The 25,801-nt window shown below is 40.3% G+C and overlaps 1 protein-coding gene across 7 annotated transcripts in view; it reads left to right on the top strand.

Annotated features, from left to right (window-relative positions):
• Window positions 1-25,801, top strand: part of CREBBP (CREB binding protein) — a 93,156-nt gene that overhangs the window by 27,661 nt on the left and 39,694 nt on the right. For all 7 annotated transcript variants that reach the window (XM_071815002.1, XM_071815001.1, XM_065850276.2 and 4 more), the window contains 7 exons: window positions 7,708-7,884; window positions 17,792-18,041; window positions 18,578-18,691; window positions 23,484-23,726; window positions 24,358-24,457; window positions 24,903-25,049; window positions 25,517-25,634. In XM_071815002.1, coding sequence (XP_071671103.1) covers window positions 7,708-7,884; window positions 17,792-18,041; window positions 18,578-18,691; window positions 23,484-23,726; window positions 24,358-24,457; window positions 24,903-25,049; window positions 25,517-25,634 — 1,149 coding nt within the window. The remainder of the gene's footprint in view (window positions 1-7,707; window positions 7,885-17,791; window positions 18,042-18,577; window positions 18,692-23,483; window positions 23,727-24,357; window positions 24,458-24,902; window positions 25,050-25,516; window positions 25,635-25,801) is intronic.

The raw sequence follows: 25,801 nt of genomic DNA, 5'->3' as shown, positions 1-25,801 counted from the left end.
GGAACAGTTTGGTAGGAAAAAAGGCTATGACCTTCCTATTTTTCTGTTGCCAGAACAGATCTGAGGGCAGCATGACCAGCAGGTTTGCTGTGTATCCTCACACTGCCACTATAGAGGCTGTAGATCTTCACAGCACCCTCTCCAAGGGTCTTCTAAACCATTTCCTGTTGTGTTTTCAGCTCCTTCCCATGTCCTCAGATAATCTTTCTGAGGTGCTGAGAGGACAAACCTGGCAGTGAGAGTGGCTCGTTCAGAGCCCTGGATACACTGTCTGCTGTGAAGTGCAGTGGGTGAGGCAGAGAGCTTTGTGCCTTGTCTTTGTGGAGATGTTAATCTCAGCGTTGCAATCTACCTGTCCATCTCTCAGCAACCTTAGGAACTTAATTATCTTTCAGAACTTTAACAAAAACAGGTCAAATTGACCAGTGATTTCCAAAGTGATTAGAGAAGAATTGATTTGAGGAAGGGGGAGGAGAAGGGACCATTGCTTAAGCCCCATTTCCTTAGGATACCCAGCTAACAACATAACTGGTTTTGTGATCCTGCAATCAATGTCAGTCTGAAGAGGCAACTTAATTGCTGCTGGACTGAGTGAATGAATGTAATTCTGTCTTGCAGTCCACCCTGTCTCTGGTCTCGGGTTAGAAGAGCAGTTGTTGGAAGTCGCACTTGGCCATGCTCAGTCTGAGGCAGTTCTGCAGTGCACAGGAGGATACAATAGTTCGATGCAGGTTTTGGCTTCTGTTCTGCACCTCTGATTTCCTGGGCTTTGAGACTTGTCTCTGGGTTTGGCTGATGGACTTGGCAGCTTGGTCAGGGTCTTAGATCATTTTTCTTTCCTGAGATAACTTTTTCTCCTCCACTTTGTTGTCTCTAGACAAGCAGAAGGGAACTTCTAATTACCTTTCTATTATTATGTTCCATTTTATAAAGAATTAAGCATATAAAAATGACAGTCATACAAAGTCAGACGTGATACCTCTGATTATAGGCCTTATGCCTTTTGTGAATTAATTCCTGTTGATGAGTAGAAGCACACACTATTTAGATAAAAGATTATATTGAGATATTCAGTGGTATTTGGTCACATTTGTTTCTCATTTTTGTTTGGAAGCTATAGAGCTTCAGCTCTTACCTGTTGATATGTCTTTGCTAAATAGAAAATATTTGTGTTATCACCTTTCTATTCCCAAAATTGGTACTTTAGGATCACTTCAATCCTTGCCTTAATAAGATAAGCAAATCAATAAGCTTAAATAACAAGCTAAATAAATTAGGCTATTAGATTACAATTAGACTGTCTGTTGTAGCCATACCTTTTAGTCCTTTGAATAGTTCTTGAAGCCTCTCTCAATCCTGTTGCTTTGACGTATCGTTCATGAAGAACTAATACAGCATGATCATCACCATTACAGTAGCGTTCACGTCAAGCCAAACACTTGAAGATATCACTTTACACTTACCCCATCTTCTTTTCATACCTCTCGTCATATTGAGAGCTCAGGTTTGTCCTTCATGTACTTTGCAGGCTTACACTGTTAAAAGTCCAGCCAAGCTTGTCTAGCTTGGTTCCTTTCTAGGACTGTTTTCTAGTTAAAAATCTAATAGATACTGAAATGAATATCCACAATGACTATTTTTAGTTTACAGGATTGGGTCATAATCAGATTTCTTCAGTCAGCTTTATTTTTCACTGAACCCATGCTGCTTTCTTTGATTCTCTTATCAATCTTCCAGTATTTTTTCTGCTGTCAAGCTAGTCCACATCTGGTGGTGTTGTTTTGTGTTGGTTTTAAATACTTGGCTGGAATAACATTCTTCCATTTTTGTACAGAAGAGTCAGTGCTTCAAAACTTAATGAAAATCAACGTTTAACTTTGAGAAAGTTTCTTGTTGGTTGGTTAGTTTTGTTCTTTTTTTTTTTTTTTCCCTGGACTAATCTGTCTGGACCAACTAATATTATTTTTTTTTTAATATAGTATTTATGTAGGCAGGGAATGTGCGAGATACAAATTCACAGAACTGTTTATGACAGCGTATTGGAGGGGAAGCTGAAAAAGGGATTGTGAGTAGGAAACTATGTGCTTGTATTAGTGAACAGTTTTTGCAGTGTATTGTATTGGTTGCATGTCCTGGGAGCCTCGGGAGTGTGTGGTAATAAGTAACTGCCTGCTTGAATGAGAGAACTGGCTGTAGTGGTAGAGGTGAGGGGACAGTCAGTAAAAACTTAGAGCAGGAGGAAAGGACAGGATTTATTTATGACCTAGATGCTTCATGTGCAAAGAGGGAGTAGCTCCTTGATGCTGAGGGAGAAATACTGTGGTATGTCAGCAGTAGTAAAGAAGGGAGGAAAGGAGTAAGCTTTAAAAATTGAAGGAATAGTGTAGTGTGAAGATCCAGCCTGGTCCTAAGGTATCTTTTATAGATTGGTGAACTTCTCATTTCTGTCATATCAATTCCAAGTTGCACCGTCAGATGAGATACATAGATTTGGTCACAGACTTGATCTATAATATCTATGAAACTCCAGGAGCTTGATGAAATTGAATTTCTCTTCTCGTGTGAAAATAACTAAAAGCAAAACAAGTACCTCCCACACCTGCTGCTCAAAACATGGCAGCACGTGATGTCTTGTGTAGTCCAAGTCAGCTAAACAGGGGACTTAAGTTTTTCTCTTTTGTCAGCTTGGAAGTTTGTATGTTCCTCAGCTTGTGAAAGCAGAGTGAAATACCCTGTGAAATATCCACACTCAGTAATAGATTCCAGTATCTTAGAGAGTTACCATAGTGATAAAAAGGGAACAGAATCTGCTTGTCTTTCTGGGACAGCAGAATTATTACATTAAATGCATCTTTTCCATTAAAGGAGAGTAGTATTATCATATTTCTGAGAACAACTGTTTTAGAGTAGAAGTAATGTATTTAAGCTGGTGTCCTGCATTAATCATCTTACTTCTTCAGGCACTTCTAGCGTTGCCTCGCAGTTCTGTGCTGGGGTGGTTGATCGCATCCCTGCATCTCTGCCATTGCAGATGTAAAAAAAAACCCTTGCTTGTGCAAAAGTCTGCTTTACTCCATCAGAAGTCATTGCAGTCATGACCACAGAGAACCAGCCAAGAAGCATGAGTTGCACAAAATTGTGACACAGGAACATGAGTATAAAGTGTGAGTTGCCAGAGGATGAGGTGGGATGAAAGGAGCCACCCCAGAATGGAGTGGAGAGAACACGGTCTGCGGAAAACGGGGGTTGCATCAGGTAGAGAAAGGAGATGAACTGACAGTGGAATGAACTGATAGAGAGGAAGAGAAAGCAACTGGGGAGGGAACATCCTTACACTTAGAACAAAATGGGAGTGAAATGCAACAGAGCCCAGGTTTTCAGAGAGAAGCATTCTGCTTTTGTTGTAGTGGAAATGCACCACCTACCACGTGATGTGTTGAAGCCTGAGTAGCCCTGTGATACACACCTGTGCTCATTTATTGCAGGTGGAAAAAGCAACTTTCACTGGATTATTTTTTGTTTAATTTACTTTCCTGAAAGGGACAAAAGCAAACTTTAAGCAAAATACAAGTCTTTGTGATGGCTCAATCCTGTATGAAAGGGACAGTTCTTACCAGGTTGCCCTCTTCCATGTTCTTGCTGGTTTATCTTCTCCGATGACTTGTATTTACCTAGTAATCTTCCCCTGAACCACCTAATTTGGCATCAGGATTCTGTGTCAGAAATACAAAACCAAAGGTCTATTGATTATGTGGCTTCTCCCACCTGCCCCCTCATTTCACATAGGGAAAAACTTGGGGGTGGGGGCAGGAGCCACAGTGTTCAGGCCTTCTGACTTGTTCGCTTCAGAGCCGCTGGCTTTAGTTTGCAGAATGAATAAGCAGTGTAAAATCTTTATTCTGTATATGCGCTATCATCTGATTGTATCTGCCAGTTATTTTTTGAGGGAAGGTCACCTCCTCTCAGTGCTCAGATAATTAACCAGGCAATACCAGTTAATGCCTTATGCACTTGGACTTCTTTTCAGTGTTTGATGTGCAGGGATCTGCCTGGTTCTCCATTCCACCTCCTGTTCATTGCTTTCCTGCCGGTGAGGAGCTGACAGTGGTTTGGCTTTGCTGGAGTCCCTGTCTGACTGTGCGTGCTGGAGGTGGTTCCTGCTGGAATAAGAACTGAGCTTCTCTGCGAGCCTCCAGTAACAGCTCTGAAATGCTGTTGATCTTAATGCTGTTTAGCAGCAGGTTGTTCTGCCGCTAAAACTCCTTGTCAATCCCAGTCTTGGTTGAAAACTGTTATAAATAGATAAGTGTTCATTAGAGCAGTTCTTGCATTGTTGTGTACACTTGTAAGCTCTGGAAATCACACTCCTGTTGATAAGCGTAGCTCTTCTGAGACAAAGCTGAGTTTAAAAAAAACCCTGAAACTGCAAACAGCTATGAGCTTTATTAAACTTGTCTTGTGTATGGTCCCTACTGATCTTTGTCTCCATATTTACCTCAGGGATTGTGACATAAGAAAGATAGGTCTTTCCATCTTTTCACATTTCAGGTCTTCTTTTGTTTGCTTGTTTGTTTTAAAGATTGACTTCAGACAAAAAAAAGTATTGGGCACTTTGTTTCAGTGGCCGTAATTTACAAAACAGAAGTGTAGGTTGAAGGGCATGTCTAATGTTTTACAATGAATGTTATCAAACTGCCATTTTTCTTTTACATTCTAGGCTGGTGTAACTCTGTAGGCTGGGATTCCTTTCACTTATTGAAGCACGGCTTCAGACATTGAAATACCTTGTGGCAGAGAACAAGTTTAAAAAAAATATGTTTCAAATGGAAGCTACTCTGCTTCCAGCTTGATTTCAAGGAACAGCAAGGCATTTCTTGAATGTTCAATTAAGTATCTATTACTTAATGACCACCTAGAAAAGGAAAAAATTATCTTTCCGAACTGCATGCTTAATATGATGACTTGAAAGGTTGCCTTGTTGTTGTACTGTGTTGTGATATGTTTAATAAGATGATGTATTGAAAAGGAAGTATTAAAATACAGAAAAAGAACCATGTGGCACCTGTTAAGGATCGCAGCTCCTGGATGCTTTGGCAATGTTCTAGTGATACAGAGTTTTAACAAACTTAAAATGAAATTTTCTGTTCTCTGTCTTCTGAGACCCAAATATTTTGTAATATTTTTCCAAAAATCTATTTTTAGACCTTTTTCCTTTAGTAAAAACCAGATAATATTTCCTGATAATGATATAAGATGAAGAACACCTGTTTCTTTTGGAGCAAGAACTTAAATTGGTGTAAAATTTGCATGGCATTCTGACCGCCTAAAGAAAACCCCTATTCTGCTTTTTGGAAATTCAGCTGTGTTTAAGATTCTACCGGAGCTGTATAACATGACACTGCACAAACTCAGCACAGCCGGGTTAGGCGGCTTCGTTGCGTGCACTGGGTCTCTTCCATCTTTTCCATCTCCTCTGTGGTGGCTGAACAGGCTCCAGCCACGAGCTGGAGAAAGATGTTGCGCTGTCTCCTGCCGGCTGGTGTGCCTGTGTAACCCTATGGGAATAGTGGGAATATTCATGTCTCTGCAGCGTTTCTCCCAATTGAGGCTTCCCACTGAGCTTTCACAGTGGTGCTGGTGGCTGTAGGGCTCCTAGGAAGTTGTAGCATAGCAGAGGTTGCCAGAATAAGTCAATATATTATTCAATTTAAAAAATCTCCACCAAACCTGCAAGCAAGTTCAGAGAAGACTGGAAGAACTGAATCTTCCTGCAGGCAAATGAAGTTTGTAGTTGGGGATTTAGACACAAGGGGAAACTGAATAATAGCCTGACAGTGAATGTTCCTATTTCTGGCCTCTGAAAGGTTTAAATAGTTGGTCATAAGCTGCTTCCTCAGACCCTCACTTTCAGTTTCAGAAATTTTCTTCATGATTAATATGGTAGACCATTGTATTATTGATGATTAGTTGTAGGTATCAGATGATCCTTTCTCATACCTTGTCTGAAATAGTGGGTTAAGATGAGTGAGTCAATTAATTAATAGCAATGTATTAATACTTCAGAGACAAGCTGCCGAAATCCATGTTGTAATAAATAGTAATTTAAAAATTAACTTATTTGAACATACAATCCTACAAAACAAACACAGAAATACAGAAAATAAAACTATTTATATTTGTGCAATTGGATAGTAGGCAGTGCTGCTTTTCTTGAAAAGCAGTCTTTTATTGCTACGCTTTTGATGCCGTTAAGCAACTTGGGGGGGTTTGGCCTATATGCTATTTGAATTATTCAACTTTACTCCAGAACACAGCACATACATGTTAACCTCTTACATTGCCAAGTAACGGTATATAGTGGGGTAGATTCTTCTGTAAAAATATAACATTTTCTACAGGGGAAAAAGGCCTGAATCTGGCAGTGGTCACCATGCAGGTGCAGGGAGCGTTTCCTAAGGTCAGGCTGCTCTGAGTGTGGCTGGGCCAGCTCTCCAGAAGCCAGGTGTGCAAAGTGCGCTGGCAAAGAGGACAAGGCATAGTCAAATTGGGTTTATTGGACTCTGCCCTGACATAATGTGCTGCTAGTAACCAGTGCTTCGTCTGCTGGTCATTCAGTCCAGTCTCTGTAAGCATGAAAAAGCAACCATTGAGCAGCTCCTTAATATAAGGGTGTTACACTGGTAAACTGACATGCACAGTCCCTCTTCCAGCTGCAGGAATAATGTCCTGAATTCCTGCTGGTAAGGGAAGTGAAAAGACCAGGGTCATGGAATACCAGTGTGTTGTGTAAGGAAGGGCCAGAGGTGTCAAAGGAAGGGGAAAACGGGATTTAATATTTCAAATAAAGACTCACTCAGTGTTTGGATTTATATTTAAGACATTCTGACAGGTGATAAAGTCATCTAAAAGTCTTCCCAGTATGGGGCAGGGGGGAGCACAAATGTCATCTGTCAACTTTTATCTCTTCTTTATTTGGTGAGAGAAAGGAGGGTCATATGCTTTGAAAGAAGTAAATTCCTGCTAAATTGTCTTTTCAGGACCTTTTCTCCAGTGTAGTATTAACTGGCTCAAGTAATAGAGATGTAACCGCTTCTCTTGGGAGATGTCAGGCAAAATGGCTCTTTGGATGGACAGTGTTCTCCTTACTCATTCGGGGGAGTCCTGTTTCTGCTTGCTATTCTTAAGGAGTTTTGGGGTGTAATTTGTCAAGGATGTCAGCCGTAGATGGATGTTGTTTTGTTCAGACATTTTTCCTCAAGTACCAAAACACAACTAGATAAGCATTTGCTAAGTGCCTCCATGCATTCCCCTGCTTTCCTATCTAGCCTATGTACAAAGTCATGCTTTCTGCACAGAATGCTCAAAGTATTACAGGATTTGAGCTTTGCTTGATTTCCAAAAGTTTTTGCAGTGTTCGAGAAAGTAATTTCTGTCAATCTCGTTTTCTCCTTTGCATTTGCACAACGATTTTGTAAATTGAATTGCAAGACTTGAGACACACGCAGCTCTGTAAATTTGTAAAATATTTTTAAAATTTAATTTTAATTTGATTAAAGTTGTGACATTGAGAATTTAATATTGAGTAACTTAAATCAGAATTTGGTATCTGTGAATGCAAAGATGGAATTTTACATATGTTTCCTCCTTTTTTTTTCCTATCCCTTTGGAATCGGGGGAATTATAATAATTTCATTCATTCTTTTCCAGATGGGAATGACAGGTAACACTAGTCCCTTCGGGCAGCCTTTCAGTCAAACCGGAGGGCAGCAGATGGGAGCTACGGGAGTGAATCCTCAGTTACCGAACAAGCCAGGCATGGCAAATAGCTTGTCTCCCTTTCCTGCCGACATCAAGAGTACTCCCGTCACCAGTGTGCCAAACATGGTGAGTTATACCTACCTGTTTCCCTTACTCGTTACGTCTTGATAGTGCATTCAGATTTCTTGGGTGATACGGCTTCTGCAGAGTTACTGGACAACTTCTCCATGTTTGCTTAAATATCAGAGTTGCCCCATGTTCCTCACTGCCCCTCTGCAGTGTGTGTGGAAAGTTCGTGTACATTTCTGTGCAGTGATTTCCTAAGCAATCATAGTATTTTGTGGTAAGAATTGCATTACATACTTTCATTTTGTCTGGTACATTTAGTTCCAAATGTACCAGACCATTGAAAATGTCTTCTCTGTAAGTGCTGTTTTGTAGGTCTAAATTCCTAAATCGATTAGAATGTGTTGGATACATCATCAGGTTCCCTGAAACTAATAGTACTGTTCATATGCTTTGAATCTAATATGGTGAACACACCACATGCTTCTCTGTTTATATTGTGCATGACTTGCAGCTCGTGAGCTTCTGAGAATGGTTCTTACTAGGATACCTTGCCCAAATTTGTAGTATCCTGTTTACTAGAGTTTTCTTTATAAACTGAAATTAAATATTCCCATTTGTCTCAGTATGTCTGCGTATTAATCAAACTGTCTGTGTTGTTTCTATGGAAACTTGAGCTTGTTGCATTTTATATTCTTATACATGATAGCAGTTACTATAGAAACTTGTAAAACCTTCCGTAAGATGCAAATTACTTATTTTTTTAATTTAACTAGAAAAACAGCTATTTTTTGGCACAAGCAATGCTTGTCCTTCCATCAGAGAGTTTACTATTTGCCTATCGCTAGTAAGACTGCATATGAGAGGGAACAGAATGTAATAGACTTTCTTTTCTCCTGATTTTAGAGGACCACTTCCTAATTTTCTTTAAGTTACACAGTGCAATCTTTGTTTTAATATCGTCTGTCATTTATTGCTTATGATTATAGAAAGGAGCTGGTGATCAGGGTTAAGACCACATTCATAATGCCGCTTGCACTTGTGGAATATTTGCAAAAGACAGTTTGCTTTATGGCTATTCTAATTTTGTTTTTAAAATACTTCAAGTTTGGATCAGGTGTAAATCAAATGAATTCTTGCCCTGATTCTGCAGAGAACCTGCAAATCTGCCCAGAGTTTTGTATTCATCCCAGGGACTGGATGATTCTGAAGCCTGATTTTGTGCTCATTTAATTGTCAGGTTTTGGGAAGCCTTTAATGTACTCGCTTACTAGTATAGGATGTAATGGCAGATATTCAGGTGGAATGAAAAAGGCATTTACCATGAAGGCTTGTCTAGTGCTGGGGTGGCAAGCAAAAGAGAAAACTTCAGTTCCCTTTTTTGTGTCTTGTCCAAGAGACAAAGGAAAGTAAGAGAAACTGGCTTTCCCAGTGCTATCAATTCCAGTTTCTTTAAAATGTCAAAAATGAGTTGTCCTCTGAGAGGACAATCAAAACCATCTTTCTTTGTTTCTCAGATGTCAAAAACTTTGTATGTCCAATATATCTTTTTTTCTCCCTCAAGCCAACATGGAGAGTAATGGCCATTTCGGCCAATAGACATCTGTACTGTCGAGCCAGGTGATTCCAGCCCTGCTTATGGATCATGTGGTGCTTACAGTCTGGTTGCAGTCCTGATGGTGGTGGAACTTTCATCTTTAAAAACTAAAATTTCCATCTAAACATTTTTATTGCAAAGCTAAGAATTTAATAGGAAATGTCAGACTTGTTAAAATTTAACCTTTACTTGGCAGCAGTGGGTAAAGCAGTGTAATTTTGTAATAGTACATACATGGCCATATGCTCTTCCTTCCACAGGGACTTTGCTTTATTCTGTGTACCATATGAACGGTGCCCTCTGAAAGAGCACATAATCAACATTTTGTTATGTTTTTCCTGCTCAGTGTGTAGCTGTGGGCCTTGTTGACTGTATGTAGTAATATATTTTACTCATCCAGTCTTTTATAAACAGTCTTTTCTGTAGCAGTCATCACTGGAGCAGGCATATTCTTTGAATTCATTAATTTTCACAGTACCTCTCTGAGATAAAGATGTGTTCACCCTGTTTTAAACATGGGGCTGAGAGGTATGAAGAGAGTAAAACTGGAAGGATCTGCTGACTCTGAACTGGAGGTTTGTAGACTCTGGCTTGCTAAAGCTTTCCTCATTTCATATCTTAAGACATTATCTAGGGGTAAAATAGAATTCACATGGTTTAGATGTGTGCTTCCATAACTCATAGAGGTGATGTCTCTGTCTCACATTGGACAACTAAAATACGACCCACTTGTGAGAAGTTGCTTGTGACAGAAGCAGCTCCCTGGAGCAGAGCTGCAGTGTTTGAACTCTTACGCCACGCTTTCTTGCTGCAATCCCGTTGCCATTTGCTGTGTCCTGTGGTGCTTTAGCACCCTCGAGATGGTAGTTTAATTTAATGTATTTGGTGTTGTGGGTGGCCTACTGGAGACAGGATTGAAGTGGAAAAGGGTATAGTGCTGTGTTGTCTATCAAAAATGACTCCATCTACTACTACAGCAAGCAAAAGACCAACTACATCTTTTTCAAAGGACCTCCAGGGTTTTTTGTGAGATGATTGGAACCACACATCTTGCTCAGACAGCCCTCTAAACTATCCTAATCTTAAAGGGCCCAGAAAGTACTGTTCCATGTGAGAGACAACCAATGTTTTCCTTCACATGGGTTTATATGTGGCATGTCTGAAGCAAGAAACTGAATTCCAGCATGGTATTAAACACCTTGGTTACCACTAAGAGTATCTAAATAAGAGGAAATAGAAAGGTGCAGCCATTGCCTTAGGACCCCTTGGTCTTGAAAAGCAAGGCATTTTTTAAATACTCCTTTCAGTCTTCTGTCTTCCTCTGTAATCTTAGGGTGTTCGCTGCAAAAGTAAAACAGAAGATGAATATGTTTCTCAACTCACGTTATTCTGAGCATCCTTATGTGTGGTACCCTGTGCCGGACATAACCAGGAGTTTTCCCACTGCCAGGCATAACCCTCACACTGGCAGCCAGGATAAACCTCTGTTGCAGCAGTGGATTTGTGGGGTTTTTTTTAATCCAAATTCAAGCTACTACTCTCTTGAGAACCACACACTCCCCCAGCTTGCCTCCCAAGTGACAGTGGCTCTCAGAAGTGTTAGTTCATTGCATCTTCCACTCCTTGTTCCAAGCATGACCTTACACAAGACTGAGAAGCACATTTGTCTTAATCTCTTCATTAAGGAGGAGGTAACAAACTTTATGGTATTAAAATGATTAAAAAGTCAGCATTAAGGTATTAATTTTCAGTGCCAGTCAGATGGATGGATTTGGTTTGTTTTCTTAACTGTGGATCTGAATGGTGTATTAGCTATTGCTTTGTGTCACTGTTACAGAATACAGTTTTCCTTACGGAATGGGCAGCTTGAAATCTTGAGTGAACGACTTGTTTCCAAAAGAAAGATGTTGCTTCTGACGTTGTTGGAAGTTTTGTTGAGATGCTCCTGAATTCAGTGTGACTGTTGGCTGCGGGACTGGCGCTGCTCTGCTGCGGTGAGGTCGTGCAGGATCTCTGGGCTGTGGCGCTGAGCCGAGCTCTGCACTTGAGCACTCGGTGCAGTGTGCAGAGAGCATCTTGGTTTTGGAGCACCGGACTCTGGGATGTGCTGTCAGTGAGGGGGCCCCTGTCAGATTTTTCCATCAAACCTGCTGAAGCTTTGCGGTGTCTGCAGTGCTGCAAATTCCAAGGGTGGTGGCGTGTGGTTTCTTCATGGTCGTACCAGTAAATCTAGTATTTCTACATGGGTTAGGAGTACAATGTGTGAAGTTTGGCTTCCAGACACCAGCTTGGTTTCACAGTTATCCCCATGGCCAGCAGATGGAGTTGAATATTACTTTTTAGAAGCGAAGGAAATAATTTTACCTCTGTTCTTGACTTATAATTGGAGTGGCACATCTTCCCCATTTTATTTTCCCCTCTCTCTTATTAAATTACATCTTGAGTTTTCTCTTGCATTCTTCCTTGTTTCTCTGTTTCTTTTTATGTCCTTTGGATTTCCCTATTAACAGATTTTGGTCAAAAGAGAGAGAAGCAAGAAGCAATGGCTGGGGGATGAGGATGTCCTAGGTGGGCCTTGCTGCCTCTCCTAGAGAGAGGAAGAAAGCTTTAAAGCTGCAAGGCCAGGTTTAATTAGAACAAGTAAAACTGTAGCTACTTAAAATAGACAACTCATTTTATTCTAGAGACTAGAAATAAAAGGCATTATGAAAAAATCTCTACCTATTGTGTCCTTGCACTGAAGAAGGTTTGCTTTTCTTAACCTTTCAGTGATTTTTCCTCTCTCGCAGCAAAGTCAGTCTTGTCTTTCGCTGCGCGGGAGGTCTGTGACAGTCACGCCAGAGGCACGCTGGGTCCGCTTGCTCACCTTCCCTGGGCCTGCCCTGGAAGGTTCTCTTTCCCAGGCGTGCTTACTCCTTCTCCTCAAGAAAATCCCACCTGATCTGAAGTAGAGCAGCAGCCCCACAGACAGCTGGGAAGAGCTCTTGTCCATGTTGTTTAGCAATGGTCTTCTAAAGGAAATGATCTTAATCTGCAAATAAATCTAACAAATCATGTCCAGGGCTGGAGAAACTATATTATTATGTTGGGTGCAAAGTAGACATCCCCATTCTGTCCTGGTGCAGGAGTTCACCCTGGGAATGTGTTTTGCTTTGAATGGTGGAACATTATAATTTTTGCACCTTCTGTAAATAATGGTGCCAGGATGGCAAAAGCAAGCTGAAAAAGAGGATCTGCTCTTTTCCCAGCACTCTGGCTCCTGTTCCACTTTCCCATCCTCCATATATGAATATATTATACATGGAGGAGAATATCCACTGCCACTTCTTACTCTCTACCAGCAGCTGAGGTGAAGCACGTCGTGGCCAGCACTCTTGACAGTATGGTTTTCCTTCACTTAAAACTTCTCATTTGTCTCTTAGCCACAGATTGGGATTTTTAATGTTGGTCATTTCTCAGTCTGCTTTATCACCCAGTATATAAAGCTCTCTTAAAATTTTGTTCACTTAATTTCCTGTATGTGAGAGCTGGACTCTATCTGCAGATTCCTATATCAAGCTTTGTTCCTTTTGTTGCTTTGAAACATTTCTCCATTCTGTGTTTCTTGTCATTTGCTGGTCTTTCAGATCAGAAAACTTACAAAGACAGGGAGATAAAACTCCAAAGTGTGTCCTTAAGAACGATGCTGATCCAGCTCTCATTCCCAGCAGAGTCAACTGCATAATATTGAGGCATTTGCTGGTTTTAGAAGAAAACTCCTTTGGCAATTAAAAGCCAAGTGCATTGAGAGCACTTTCTAGGACCAGCTATTTGAGTTCTTCCATGGAATGACCATAGGAGCCTTCCAACCCTCTGTGGGCTTGTGAGGCTCACTGCCCAGTACCACACTCAGAGGTGGAAGTCATACTCCATAGTGGTAAGTGGAAGATAAAAATGTTCCTCTTCTCTCTTGATGTGAAGATTCTTCCTGTAGCCATGTCAATGCCAAAGCTTTGACATAAATCTTGGGCTCTGGATATATTCTTCATGTTATGACCATGCATCATGTCAGCTTTGGATGGAGGAGCTGAGTGTATCACCACCTCTTTCTTCTCATTTGTAGCTGCATTGCAAGCTCTCAGATTGGTGCTGCTAACAGGCTATCGTAATGTTTTGCCACTTGAGTACATCTCCTTCCAGAGAACACAACCACCTTCTGAGGGTGTGTCCAGTTCAGGAAGCCTTTTTTGCCCTCTCAAGTCTTCTGCCCACCATACAGACTCATATTTTGATTCTTTCTGCTACTTGGATGAGAAAATGCAGCACTGTAGGGTTATTTGGAACATATGCAGGTGCTTGTGCTGTGTGACATCCACTTGGGTCAGCCTGTTCAGTGTGACATAGACCTCTCCAGCCAAAGCAGACCTTCATATTCCTGGTGGCAGAAGGATTCTTCCCATATGGACAGGACCCAGCTGCTCAGAACATGACTGTTCACAGTAACCGGTGGAACCAGAGAAACCACCATCTACATAGAGAGTATCAGAGTGAATTGCAAGAAGTGTACACTGGTTCTGTGTTACTTTCACACTGAAGCTCTGGTAGTCACTGGAGGAAGCCTGAGCACAGAGAAAACACCTCCTTCCATGTTGCCATTAGGTGGCTGCTGCTTGCCCTCTCGTTGCAGTTTTGTGACAGACCAGGGCCTGCTGGGTTGTTCAGAGCTGGTTCAACGCTGCTTACAGCGTTCCTGCAATTCCTGTTTGCAGGAAGAATTTCTTTCAGTCTTACTGTAAATGTGCGGGCACGTGATTGGAATTGATCACATCGTAAATACGCAATTCAGATAGAAGTGTTGAGATTTATGGCTCATGTGTGTATCCACTTCATGCCTGCTACATCACCCTTTAGCCTGTGGCTGAAGGGGAACTGAAGAGGTTTGTCTGTGTTTCACCTCATGTACTCCTCTATGAGTGAAGGTGGGATGCAACCTTGTTCTCTGCGGATACTGCAAGGGTTGGGTGTTTTTAAAGTCTTAATTGATAGACTGTATGTGCTCATAATGTAAATCCACAAGTGGATGACATCCTAAAGACCTCTTGTCACTAGTAAATAACATCCCTTTTCTAGTTCAAGATGTCAATGGTCTGAGAAGCCCCACGTATAAAGTGCTACCTGCCTTCTGCTCAAGGTGAGGGGAGGTATATAAAACAAACAACTGTATCAAAATAGTAATCCTTTGTGGCAGTGGATTATTAATTATCTCGCTAAGGTCCACTGTTCATTACAAACATGTCTTCAAGAGCTAAAAGGCATTTTTAAAACACAGAATTTGTCCTAGTACAGTGATTCCAGAAGGTGGTATTCTGTTATCAGCGAGAAGGAAAGAACATGGAAATAAAAATAAATTGTAGAAGAGGAAATGTATTTTTAAAACTCAATGTTGTATGGAAGCCAGACTGATACTAAGTTCTGTGTCAGGTTGTTTGCCTGTTGAAAGATTACCAGTGCTGCTGAATTGGTGCCAACTTGTACAAGCGAAGGTACATAGTGTTGAGCTCTTTTGAGTATAAACACATCAAAACACAGAGAATTACTGGTCGTCTCGGTACTGTAAAAGCACCAGGGAGCTCTGTGTCCATCCAAGTCCATGAAGATGAGATACTTGTGCATCTGTGCTGACCAGAAGCTTGGGAAGTTTTTGACCTTCAAAATGGGGACAGGACAGAACCATCTTCCTGTGTGAATATATAGTTTCCATAGTTTTAAATGGCATTAATAGCTGCTTTACACTATGGAAGTGTTGCATTACTCTGTTTGTAGAAAACTGGTTAATGAAGCTGCCATCTCCATTGGAGGTTTAACAGGCTTTCAACCCCTGATCTGTTTGTTCTCTTTATGATGAAGCTCACCAAGGGAGCAAGAGAAGCAAAACTTCTATATTTTTTTTTTTTTTTAATCTCTTGTATATGACCATTGAAACATTTATTTTAATTGGGGGAGCAGAAGTGTCTGAATTTCCTGCTTCATCAAGAAAATTGTTAGTCATTCAGGTGAAGCAACATGAAGCCTTCTGCTCATTCTGGAGTGGAATGATTTCTGTGGTTGATGGAGGATTTACGCACCTTTGGTGTGACTGCTGTGCAGCAACGTGTCTCTGGTTTTGAACTGGTCCTGCAGACCACTGTTCTTAAAAGACAAGCTAACAGTGAAGAGATCATCTTCCTCAAAGAGCCAACAGTCTTGAAAGTGAGATAGAGGGTGGGAAGAGCATTCATTATATTTGCAGATTTAGGTCTTTACGACGTTGAAATAGTGACCGATATAACTCTATGGAGCTTAGGCAATATTCTGAGTTATATTTTTTATCTACCTGCAGATACGCTCATCTGGACCGAGACTACTTGTTCTTCTAACTACTGATACTCCATGATTCTGCTTTCTTGTTACTCAGTCTTCAGGAAATGCTTTTGGGTCAGGGCATCTGTGCTGATACAGCTGTAGTCACGTCTGTTAACTGGTAGGGTAGTAGGGAGAACTTTGGCTTGGGAAACAATTATTTGACTGGGATGAAAACATCACTTCCAACAAGATTTTCTTTGGCATAGTCTCTGTATTATTTTGCAGATTGGCTGAACTAATTGTTTCCTATTTGTGACACAAGAATTGCTTCAGCAAAACCTGCCTGCTCTTGTGGATTTGTTCACAGAAGAAATGGAAGACTTAATTTGAGCTGCATGAGCTGGGAGCCTAAGTTGGATGGGTTTCCCTCACCCTCTTTCCTTTTATTGCACTTTTTCTTGCAAGTTCAAGACAAATACAGCAATTCCTCTTTGTTTAAGACTTACTATGTAATCAGCAGCAGCAGAGTCCCCACCTCCTCCATCAAATAGCAGCCATTGTGTTTTCTACTTGGTCTTGTGCGCTTCGTTCTCCAGAAGAAAAGCTCTTCAAAAACCTGATGTGCAGGTGGCAAAGCTGAGGACCCAGCTTGCTGCTGCTGAAGTGATAACGTGTGCACCAGGAAATTTTTTGTTAACCTAAGAAAATGGGTTTTGGTGCTGTTACATGCTCTGCTTTGTAGGCTGCAATTTTTCTGGGGAGTCCTCCTCTCAAAGGTCAAAAGTAGAGTGGGCTACAAGTGGTATATTCTGTCACTTAAGGGCGATTTTCCTTAAATGCGGTAAGCAGGCTTTGGTTGGTAGTTCTATAGACAGCACTGAACTATTTCCTCTGTTACCTCCCCAATATAACCCTGTTCTTGCTATATATTCTATTTAAAAGTATTTTTAATGCCTGGTTTTCCTTAGGTAGCTTGGCAGTTGGTGAGCTTTTCTGTGGTAACCTATATTTACAGTGCATAATCAAAGTGAATCTTGGGGCAGTTTCATATTTGTCCATGAGATTAATTCAGGCTGTGAATTACAGGGATTTAAGCACTTTTGCAACTCCATGTCTTCTGCTAGTGGAGCTGTTGTAGGCTGGGGATGTATTTAATTTTGAAAATCAGGTTTCTTTCTTTATTGTCCTTCAAAGGTCCAAGAAGGTAGTTGAACAGTTTCTAAATGTGTGCTGAAGAACTGACGTGTTACGGAAGCTATTTACCTCTTCCACGCTGGTGTGAGCCATGTCTTAGACTGACGATGCCTGTGGATGTGTGGGCTCAGTCAGGCATGGCTCGGGCTTTGGTACAGAAGTGTGTCCATAAAGAATAGATGCTGGAGATAAAATGTCAGATTTTTACAAACTGATAGAACCTAACATCACCTTGTAGTTATTTCTAGTTCACTTTGGCATACAAATGCAATCCAGGTTTAGGTGACCCTTTCTGGAATAAAACTGTGTACCTATTACTTTGGAAATTTTCTCAATGAAGGAAATATCAGTGCTCATTTGTGAAAATAAAGGCTGATTTAGGCTTGGAAAATCAGTTCTGCCTTTTATTGTAATAAGTAGAAACAGTCGTATACTTTTGACTGTCTTCTCCCATTGGACTCCTCTTTCTTTTGGGTGCAAGAAACTAGAATTGAGGTGTATTAAAACCTGTAATATGAAAATATAATACTAAACAGACTTGAATTCTACCTCCAAGTGTGGTAATGGCTGGTTTCTGTTGGAATAATGATCTCTCTAATGGAGAGAAGGTTTTGGATGGCTTGTTACTTAACCTGTTGTTTGTAAAATTCTTAACAGAGGAAACCCCTCAATACATTTTTGCTGTTCCAAGGGTATAGAAATGTTTGAGAATACTACAGAGACTGGCCTAATAATCCTTGTAGCCAGTTGTAGCAGAGTGCGTGGCGAATAATCTTACGGTACTCGAATTATTACACAAGATAAAGATCAGAAGTGAGACTTGCAAACGCAATGCTAAACTCTCTGTTTTCTCAGTCCCAGATGCAAACCCAAGTACAGCAAGTGGGGATCGTACCGACACAGGCTATGGCAACTGGACCAACAGCAGATCCCGAGAAGCGCAAACTGATCCAGCAGCAGTTGGTTCTGCTGCTTCATGCTCACAAATGTCAGCGGCGCGAGCAGGCGAACGGAGAGGTGCGGGCCTGCGCCCTCCCGCACTGCCGAACCATGAAAAACGTCCTCAACCACATGACGCACTGTCAAGCTGGGAAGGCCTGTCAAGGTGAGCGCATGTTGCTGAAGCTGCTCTTGCAAATGAGCTGTGTAAGGTTTCTTGCGTGTTTGTCAGCCGCGTTTCTTGTCAAGAAGGTCCGTGTACCTGGCACAAATTAGTGCCAAAACTGGTTCTTTAATTAAACAGCTGCTCCCTTTTTCATTACCTTTGCTCAGTTTCTATTTCTGATGTCTTCACAGTTGTCAGCTGAGAAAACAGAATGTAATATTTGCCTTTTAGAAATAGGATAGTACCAACTGTAGCCTCGAAAGCTTCTTTTTCATCCCTCCATTCTATAAAGAGGGTGTGATGTCCATGGTGTGTTTGCCTGCAACTCAGCCATGTAGAGTTTCTTAGATTTTAGTACTAGTTTCCTTCATTTGTTATGATATTATTGTTGGGTCCCAAAAAAATTCAGTTGCGTTTAGCTATATATACAGTATTCTTTGTAAAGGAGAAAGAATGAAGTTGCTCTAAAAAATTAGATTATTCAAAACCTGTTATCAGAGGAGTGACCTTAATTCTATTGCTTTTCCTTATTACAGTTGCTCATTGTGCATCTTCAAGACAAATCATCTCTCACTGGAAGAATTGTACTCGGCACGACTGTCCTGTTTGCCTTCCTTTGAAAAATGCCAGTGACAAACGAAATCAGCAACGTAAGTATTTGTTTTACTGCAGTCACAGAGGAATGATACTGTTAAAATAAAGTTGATCAGATGTGCAGTGGAGGAGTGAACTTTGACAATGTCCCAACAAACTTAATAGCCGTTTAATAATCTTGTTGTTCTCCTTTCTGATCGCTGAATGCAATTTATTACTTACAAACACAATAATTGAAAAGAGAAAGTCTCAGATGAAGTGCACATCTGTTTTTAAAGGCTGTGACAGCTTCTAGCTGGTGTTTATTGTGAGGCAGGTCCATAGATTCCAGTTACAAGGCAGTTTTGGCTGTAGGTAGGGTTTTGAGGAAGATACAAGCTACTTCGTTATTTTTCTTGCTGACAGAAACACCTTAATCATCATGCTAGTGATTAAGAATAATAAAAAATGAAACAATTCTTGTGCCCAAAAAAGATCTGCTCTGGGTGTCTTCAGGTCTGTTTAATGCTGGTATAGACTAGCTGAAGTTCTGCAGATTGTAGTGGCTTTGCCCATACCTGTTTTTTATAATCACTTAGCTGCTACAGATGCTTGGGGGCAGCCAGTTTCTAGTGCATTTCTTCCCTCTTGCTCTGAAACAGAAAACACTGAACTTACTTTGGTAGATTTGCTTCTTACCAAATCCTTTGAAGAGATGCCACAGTAGAATATTTTACAGCATAGATGCAGCTATACCCAAGTATTACTTAAATAAGGGGTGAGAAGTGAAAAATAGATGGAGAGCTTGCTAAGTTTGTACATTTGAATTGTGTTGGAAACATTCTGCTAATTTCCATTTAGGCTGAGACTGCAGTGAGGAGCACTAACAAGCCTTGGAGGATAGAGAAGAGCTCCTAGGTTAGGTGACATTAAGGTAGAGGAGAGAGTGGCTGATAAGACTGTCCAAATTATCCATTAAACATGCTCTTATTATGGCTTCAGGAGGGTTGTTTTCCCTCCAAAACTGAAAAAATATGTAAATATAGAGCTATTTGGAGGTAAGGGTTTTGTTTTCATTTCACCAAACCTCTCCTTGGTAAATAAGATGCGTCTTTTGTTTTGGAAGTAGTAATATGTTGCAAGTGATTAGTTATGTTTGGCCTTTGAAAAATGTGTTGAAAGCTTTGCTTTTTAATATGACATGGTCCATTTGTGCATCACATCCTTATTACACAGTTGTTACCAAAGTGCTAACAACATCTAGCATAACAGAACTGTTTTTTTCAATACAAGCTGCTGTAGAAAGTACTTCGTGCAGTGTTTGGTTTTATGCCATTCATACAGCTTATCAAAAGAGAAGGCACTTGGACAAAAACAGTCCTTAAAAGTAATTTTGTTATGGGATCAAATAGGATGTTGTTTGAATGCAACAAAATTAAAATGGATAAGTGTGGAGTTTGGCTCTCTTGTTGCATGCGGGGGAGACAAATATGAAATCTCCAATTAATCAATAATCCAGTGGTAGTAACCATGAAAATTTGCAGTTTAGTACAGTGAGGTGCAAGGTTCTTTGTTCTGAATTATGTCTCTGAGTCATACATGTAACACCTGATGGTTTGCTTAAAGCTAAAATGTGAACACTAAAAACACTTGTTTAGATATATTATAAAGGATAATCCCCTTTTTTGGCCTTCAAAAACAATCTGGAAGCAAAATGGAAAATTCAAATCAGACTCAAAAATTTATTAACATGTTCACTGGGCTGGTCAGGTTAGAGAAGTGGTGGACGTTCACACTTCCAATAGCATCAGGACTCAGTTTAAAGTAAATTCTGACTGGAGGGTTTCTCCTCTAGGAGACATGGATGCAGTTTCACTAAGGCAGCATTACCTGCTTTGCATATGGAAACAGGAATCCTGTAGATGAGTGTTGAGGGGGCTTCTTAACTTCTGCTTCTTTGAACTTTCACTCTTAAGATATATAAACACTGGGACTTTGTAATAGTGGGACATATGGAGCTTAGTTGTTTTCAAAGCCTTTAGAATGTGAACAGTCCTGTACAGAGTTGTCTTCACACTTGTAGGTTCTGTTGTGAACTCATCAGTGTCTAAAGCATTAGTTAATACAAAAAAATCATAGTAGCCATTGCTTCACGTAGCAGTAGCCTAATGTGATAACTCCCGTTTGTTTCAGTGCTGCATTTATTTTAATTGACTTGGTGTCCTGTGGTATCTGCCACAGAAAGGTCTGCATTTGCACTTGATCTGTCCAGGATGGAAATTCAATACTCTATTCCTCCATCTTGTTTGACAGATTGAGATAACGTCATGCATTCAAATAAAGCCAATGAACAAGCAGATTCCTGATGTTGTGAAAATACTTAATGCAGTATACTATTGAGTTATAAAGTACAGAAAAGCTGAGACTAAACAGAACCACTAATTTCCATGTTGTAAGTGCACCACTGGCTGCAAGAGCATAGTCTGTCTCATAATAATACTTCAGTTTGAAATGTTGAAGCAACTTTTGGGTGTTTACCAGGATTAGTGAGTTTTGCCTGCTTGAATAGGTATGTGCACACATGTGGAACTTCTTGGAGATCATTAGTCTTTTCAAAATGCAAGTCAAAATAGTGGTCTTCAGACATTGTCCTCTTTTTATAAAGTTAGTAGTTTTATGAAGAAGCAGTGGTGTTTTTTGTCTGTTGATAATAGACTCACTATCCATGTTGTCACTTTTAAAGTGACATTCAGACTGTCAACTCTGACAAATAACCAGATGGAGATTTTTTTGTAAGTAGTCTTCGGTGTGGGGCAGGAATAGAGATCTGGAAACCTGATCTTGGTGAAGCAGGCTTCTCTAGAGTTGGCTGGATTGTGGTTCCTAAAGCTGCTGTATCACAGGGGCTGAACTGGTGCTTCATGTTGACTGATACCACTGCCAAAGCTCAGCCCAGAACTGTGGGCAAAAGGTGGTTGACTTCTCCAAGCTCTGCCATATCTTCAGTGTGAGCTTCAAGCCAAGCTTGCATTCCTCAGCATTTTCCCACAGAAGGACATGAGGAGTGATGGAACTGGTGGTGATCATCAGTGTGATGGCCAGAAGCCTTTTTCCTCTTCCCAGCCTTTCATATCACCTGTGGTCATTCTGCCATCTCCAGAGATGTGCCTCTGATTTACAGCCAGCACTGAAAGCTTCTGGGTTTGTTTTTTTTTTTTTGGTAACTTTTCTGGAGAAATATCATCCTTCTTCTCTAACAAGCTGGAATTTTTATTAGTTCCAAGATTGATCCTTTGCTGTCACAACAGCCTCTGAAGCCTTTTGAATTCCAGGGGGCCACAAGTTTTATGCTACTGAACCTTTCTGGAGGCTTCCTGTTTCTTGGCTTGTGTGAAGGCATCCTGCTCTTTCATTGTGTGATTCCAGAGTGCTATGTGCAAGGCCAACAAGAAATTTTAATATATCTTTTTTAATTAAACTGATAGGATCTTAGTCCACTTCTGTTTGTTCTTAAACTTGTTTGGAAATGATCAGAGAGTTCAAAAGCAGAGTGTAAACATATGTAATCCTGATTGCCATAGTAAACCCGGTGTTGAAAATACTGTGGATTGTCCTTGTGGAAAAAAAGGATGTTTTCTGTGGGACTGCTTGTTCTGGAGAGGGGGTCTCTGACTATATCAATTTGTAGTTCTTTGGCAAATGAGATCAAATTGAATTCTCATCTGGAGAAGGAAAATCTGGACTCTCTGTGTGTTTGCTCTTGGCTGGAAGCTGAAAGTGTGTATATCTTTTTCAGTGATTCAGTTTCCAACCATGTGCCTCTCCTAATGTTTCAATAAAATGGCTATTGTGGCCTATATTAAAAGCTATTATTGTTGCTATGTTTAGCTCACAAATTTGTAATGCACATTACATATTTAATTACGTGAGGGGGAAAATGTGAAGTATGTATTACTTCTACTAGAGTCTCAGTTATCAAAATGCAGTGTCTCTGTAGTGAGGGATATACTCCATGTGTCATTCACAATGGAACATTTTATTACTTAAAATGGCAGCTAAAATGAGGACTGGAAAGCAGATTTTTATTCGCCTCTGTGTTTAATAAAAACCACTTTTCTCTGTTGTTCCCATTTCCCGTCTACAGTGCAAATGACTCTTCCATACATCTGTTTGGTGGGAGTAGTCCCTTGGTTGTGGTGGTTAATGAATATCTAAATATTATTATCTAAATTGTTTACCAAAACTTGTGACAGGCTCATCCCCTTTCTGACTCTTCAAATGATTTTAGATTTTGTCAGTACAATCTGAAACCCATCGGGGCTTTTCATGTCTCTGAATAACTTGGGGTTTAGAGTAATTTGGCCTTCAGGGGATTCATCTAGTGACTGCTCAGAATGAACATTTCTACCAGCATCTTCAGTATTAACTTTGTGTCCAGGGACACAATATTTCTGCTGGACTCGGGATCTCTGTTCTGGAGCCAAATATTTTTACCTAAAATGGGACTGGGAAAGAGGGAAGTAGAGGAATTTCCCCCCTGCCTTAGTCCACTGTCCCAAGCATGAAAATCCTATTTAGCCTTATATTGGAGCCTGTACTTCATGTATATTACAGTAATTATGGACTTATCTACCTGAAATTTACAGCATTTCTCTTTAGACTGCAGGTATTAATTGCTAAGGTGGTTTCTGCCCTGTAGAATCAAAGGCTGAGTTTCACCACTTGGCATCTTGGGTGTCGTTCTGTCCTTTGGCGGAACAATACATACCATATAACTATACACACGTTCTGTTGATTCTTGGCATGATTTATTTTATTGTTTGTCCTCATTGATTTTTCAATTTTCTCTCATCCATTTTTGTTTTATAGCCCTTTTAGGGTCTCCAGCTGGTGGAATCCAGAATTCCATCGGTTCGGTTGGCACGGGCCAGCAGAATACTCCATCGCTGAGCAATCCCAACCCCATCGACCCCAGCTCCATGCAGCGAGCCTACGCTGCGCTCGGGCTGCCCTACGGCAACCAGCCCCAGACGCAGCTGCAGTCCCAGGTACAAGGGCAACAGCCGGCACAGCCGCAGGCTCACCAGCAAATGAGGACCATTAATGCACTGGGTAGGTGGAAAAAATACCAAGAAACTAAGGTGTTAAATTTTTAGGATAGTCCAGGATTCCACTTGATTGGAGTAGCGACTTTCTATTTATGTTGATTAATAACATAAAATTACACTGATTATAAACACTACCTTTCATTTACGATTTAATATTACAAAATTTTGAATATATTGCTTCTGCCAAAGAGCAGTAGTTTTCGTTTCTTGTAACGTATACTCCATAGCTTACTGTTGTCTAAGGTGATTAGACTGAATTGCAAAGGATTTTGGTTTGTTTAACAAGTATTTATCCTCTTCTAGCAAGCAGTTCTGTCTCAAATCCTGATTTGTTTCTGGAACTTAATTGTGGTATTACCTTCTTTTTTTAGCTTATTGAACTGGGCTTGAGGGTTCATGAATCTTAAATTTTAATAGACCAGGGTTTTTATGGGAAAAAAAAATGTTCAGAATGAAGGTAACTTTTGATTGCTTAAGTAGCTACATATATGCACCACAGCACATATTTTCATAAAAGTACTTATGTGATACACTGTTTTCTTCTGTTAACTAGCTGGGTCAGTAAAGTGCAGTTTTGCCATGTTAGTGTCAAAACTGTGAACTGGGTACTAATGTGATTTAATTTTGTCCCAAAGGAGCCAACCAGATGAACCTTCCCGCAGGAGGAATAACAACAGACCAGCAAGCTAGTCTAATTTCTGACACTGCTCTTCCAACATCCCTTGGGACAAATAAGTAATGCATGCGTTTTCATTCTTGCTCCATAAAACATTTATTTACATGCTTATGAATGTAAATAAAGAGCATGCTTTAAAAACTAATTGTATTGGCATGCAAATGATCAAGCACATCTATAGCTACACTCCTCTTTCCTATTTCAGTTTTATATCTACCACTTTGTCCCCCCAGAGAGGCTCAGAATATTTAGTAGTTTTAAATGAATTCCCAAAGGAAGAATATAATGTATTTTTAAGTTGTCATTCTTTATTGTTCACACTGTGTCTTGCAAACTCCTGAGATGCTTTGCTGTAGGTGTTGCAGTTTGCCAATATAAAAATTTCACTTAGATAACACTTGATGCAGTAGCTAAAAGTGATGGAATTACTTAAAAATTGCTTCAGACATCAAACATACAACAGAACTTTGCATTCTGTACTGTAGCAGTCCTTTTTTATTTTAGCCCACTAATGAACGATGGCACAAATTCTGGCAATGTTGGAAACCTCAGTTCAATGCCAACGGCTGCACCTCCTTCTAGTACCGGGGTAAGGAAAGCATGGCATGAACATGTCACTCAGGACCTGCGCAATCATTTAGTGCATAAACTGTAAGTACTCACCCAGACCATGTATTTTTCCTGAATGTTTTTAAAAAATTTTAATACCATAGTTCTATTATTAACCTGAAAAGTTGTTGATTAGAAAGTTACCAGTAGTGGTTCTGACACTGGGTCACTGAGGATGAACTGTCACCTTTGACACCCTACAGTTCATCCTTCATGCTCATTAAGGAATTGGCATGAAATTAGTTTATATTGCTAGTAAATTTGTCCTGCTGTAGTAAACAAGTATTTAGACTATAGACTGTCAAACCTCCCATTTTTTCATCATATAATTTGCTTTAATCTTGTGGGGAGTAGTGCAATACAGATTTTTTTTTTTTTCCAAACAATTTTGATGTGCTTTTACATCTCTGATGTATGAAGGTGTGTGCAGGGTGAATGTTATAAAGCTGTATTGAAGTATACTTTTTTCCCTGAATAATGTTTCTTTTATTCTTTCTCCTTTCTTGTAGTGTCCAAGCCATCTTTCCCACTCCTGATCCAGCAGCACTGAAGGATCGCCGCATGGAGAACTTGGTGGCTTATGCCAGGAAAGTGGAAGGAGATATGTATGAATCTGCTAACAGTAGGGTACGTTGCTTCGGTCTAGGTATTCAGTATATGTTCAAGAACAGTAGTATCACAAATCTTATAAGCATGATGAAAACCACAGAGAATCGTTTCATTGTCCTTGGTGAGGAAACCTTTGCTTTTTGTTTATGACAGTGTTTGTATAGTCCCAAGACATCTGATTAATG

Source organism: Patagioenas fasciata, chromosome 15, assembly GCF_037038585.1.
Source record: "Patagioenas fasciata isolate bPatFas1 chromosome 15, bPatFas1.hap1, whole genome shotgun sequence".
In the NCBI taxonomy this organism is placed as follows: Eukaryota; Metazoa; Chordata; class Aves; order Columbiformes; family Columbidae; genus Patagioenas; species Patagioenas fasciata.
This window is presented reverse-complemented; position numbering and strand designations above follow the sequence as displayed.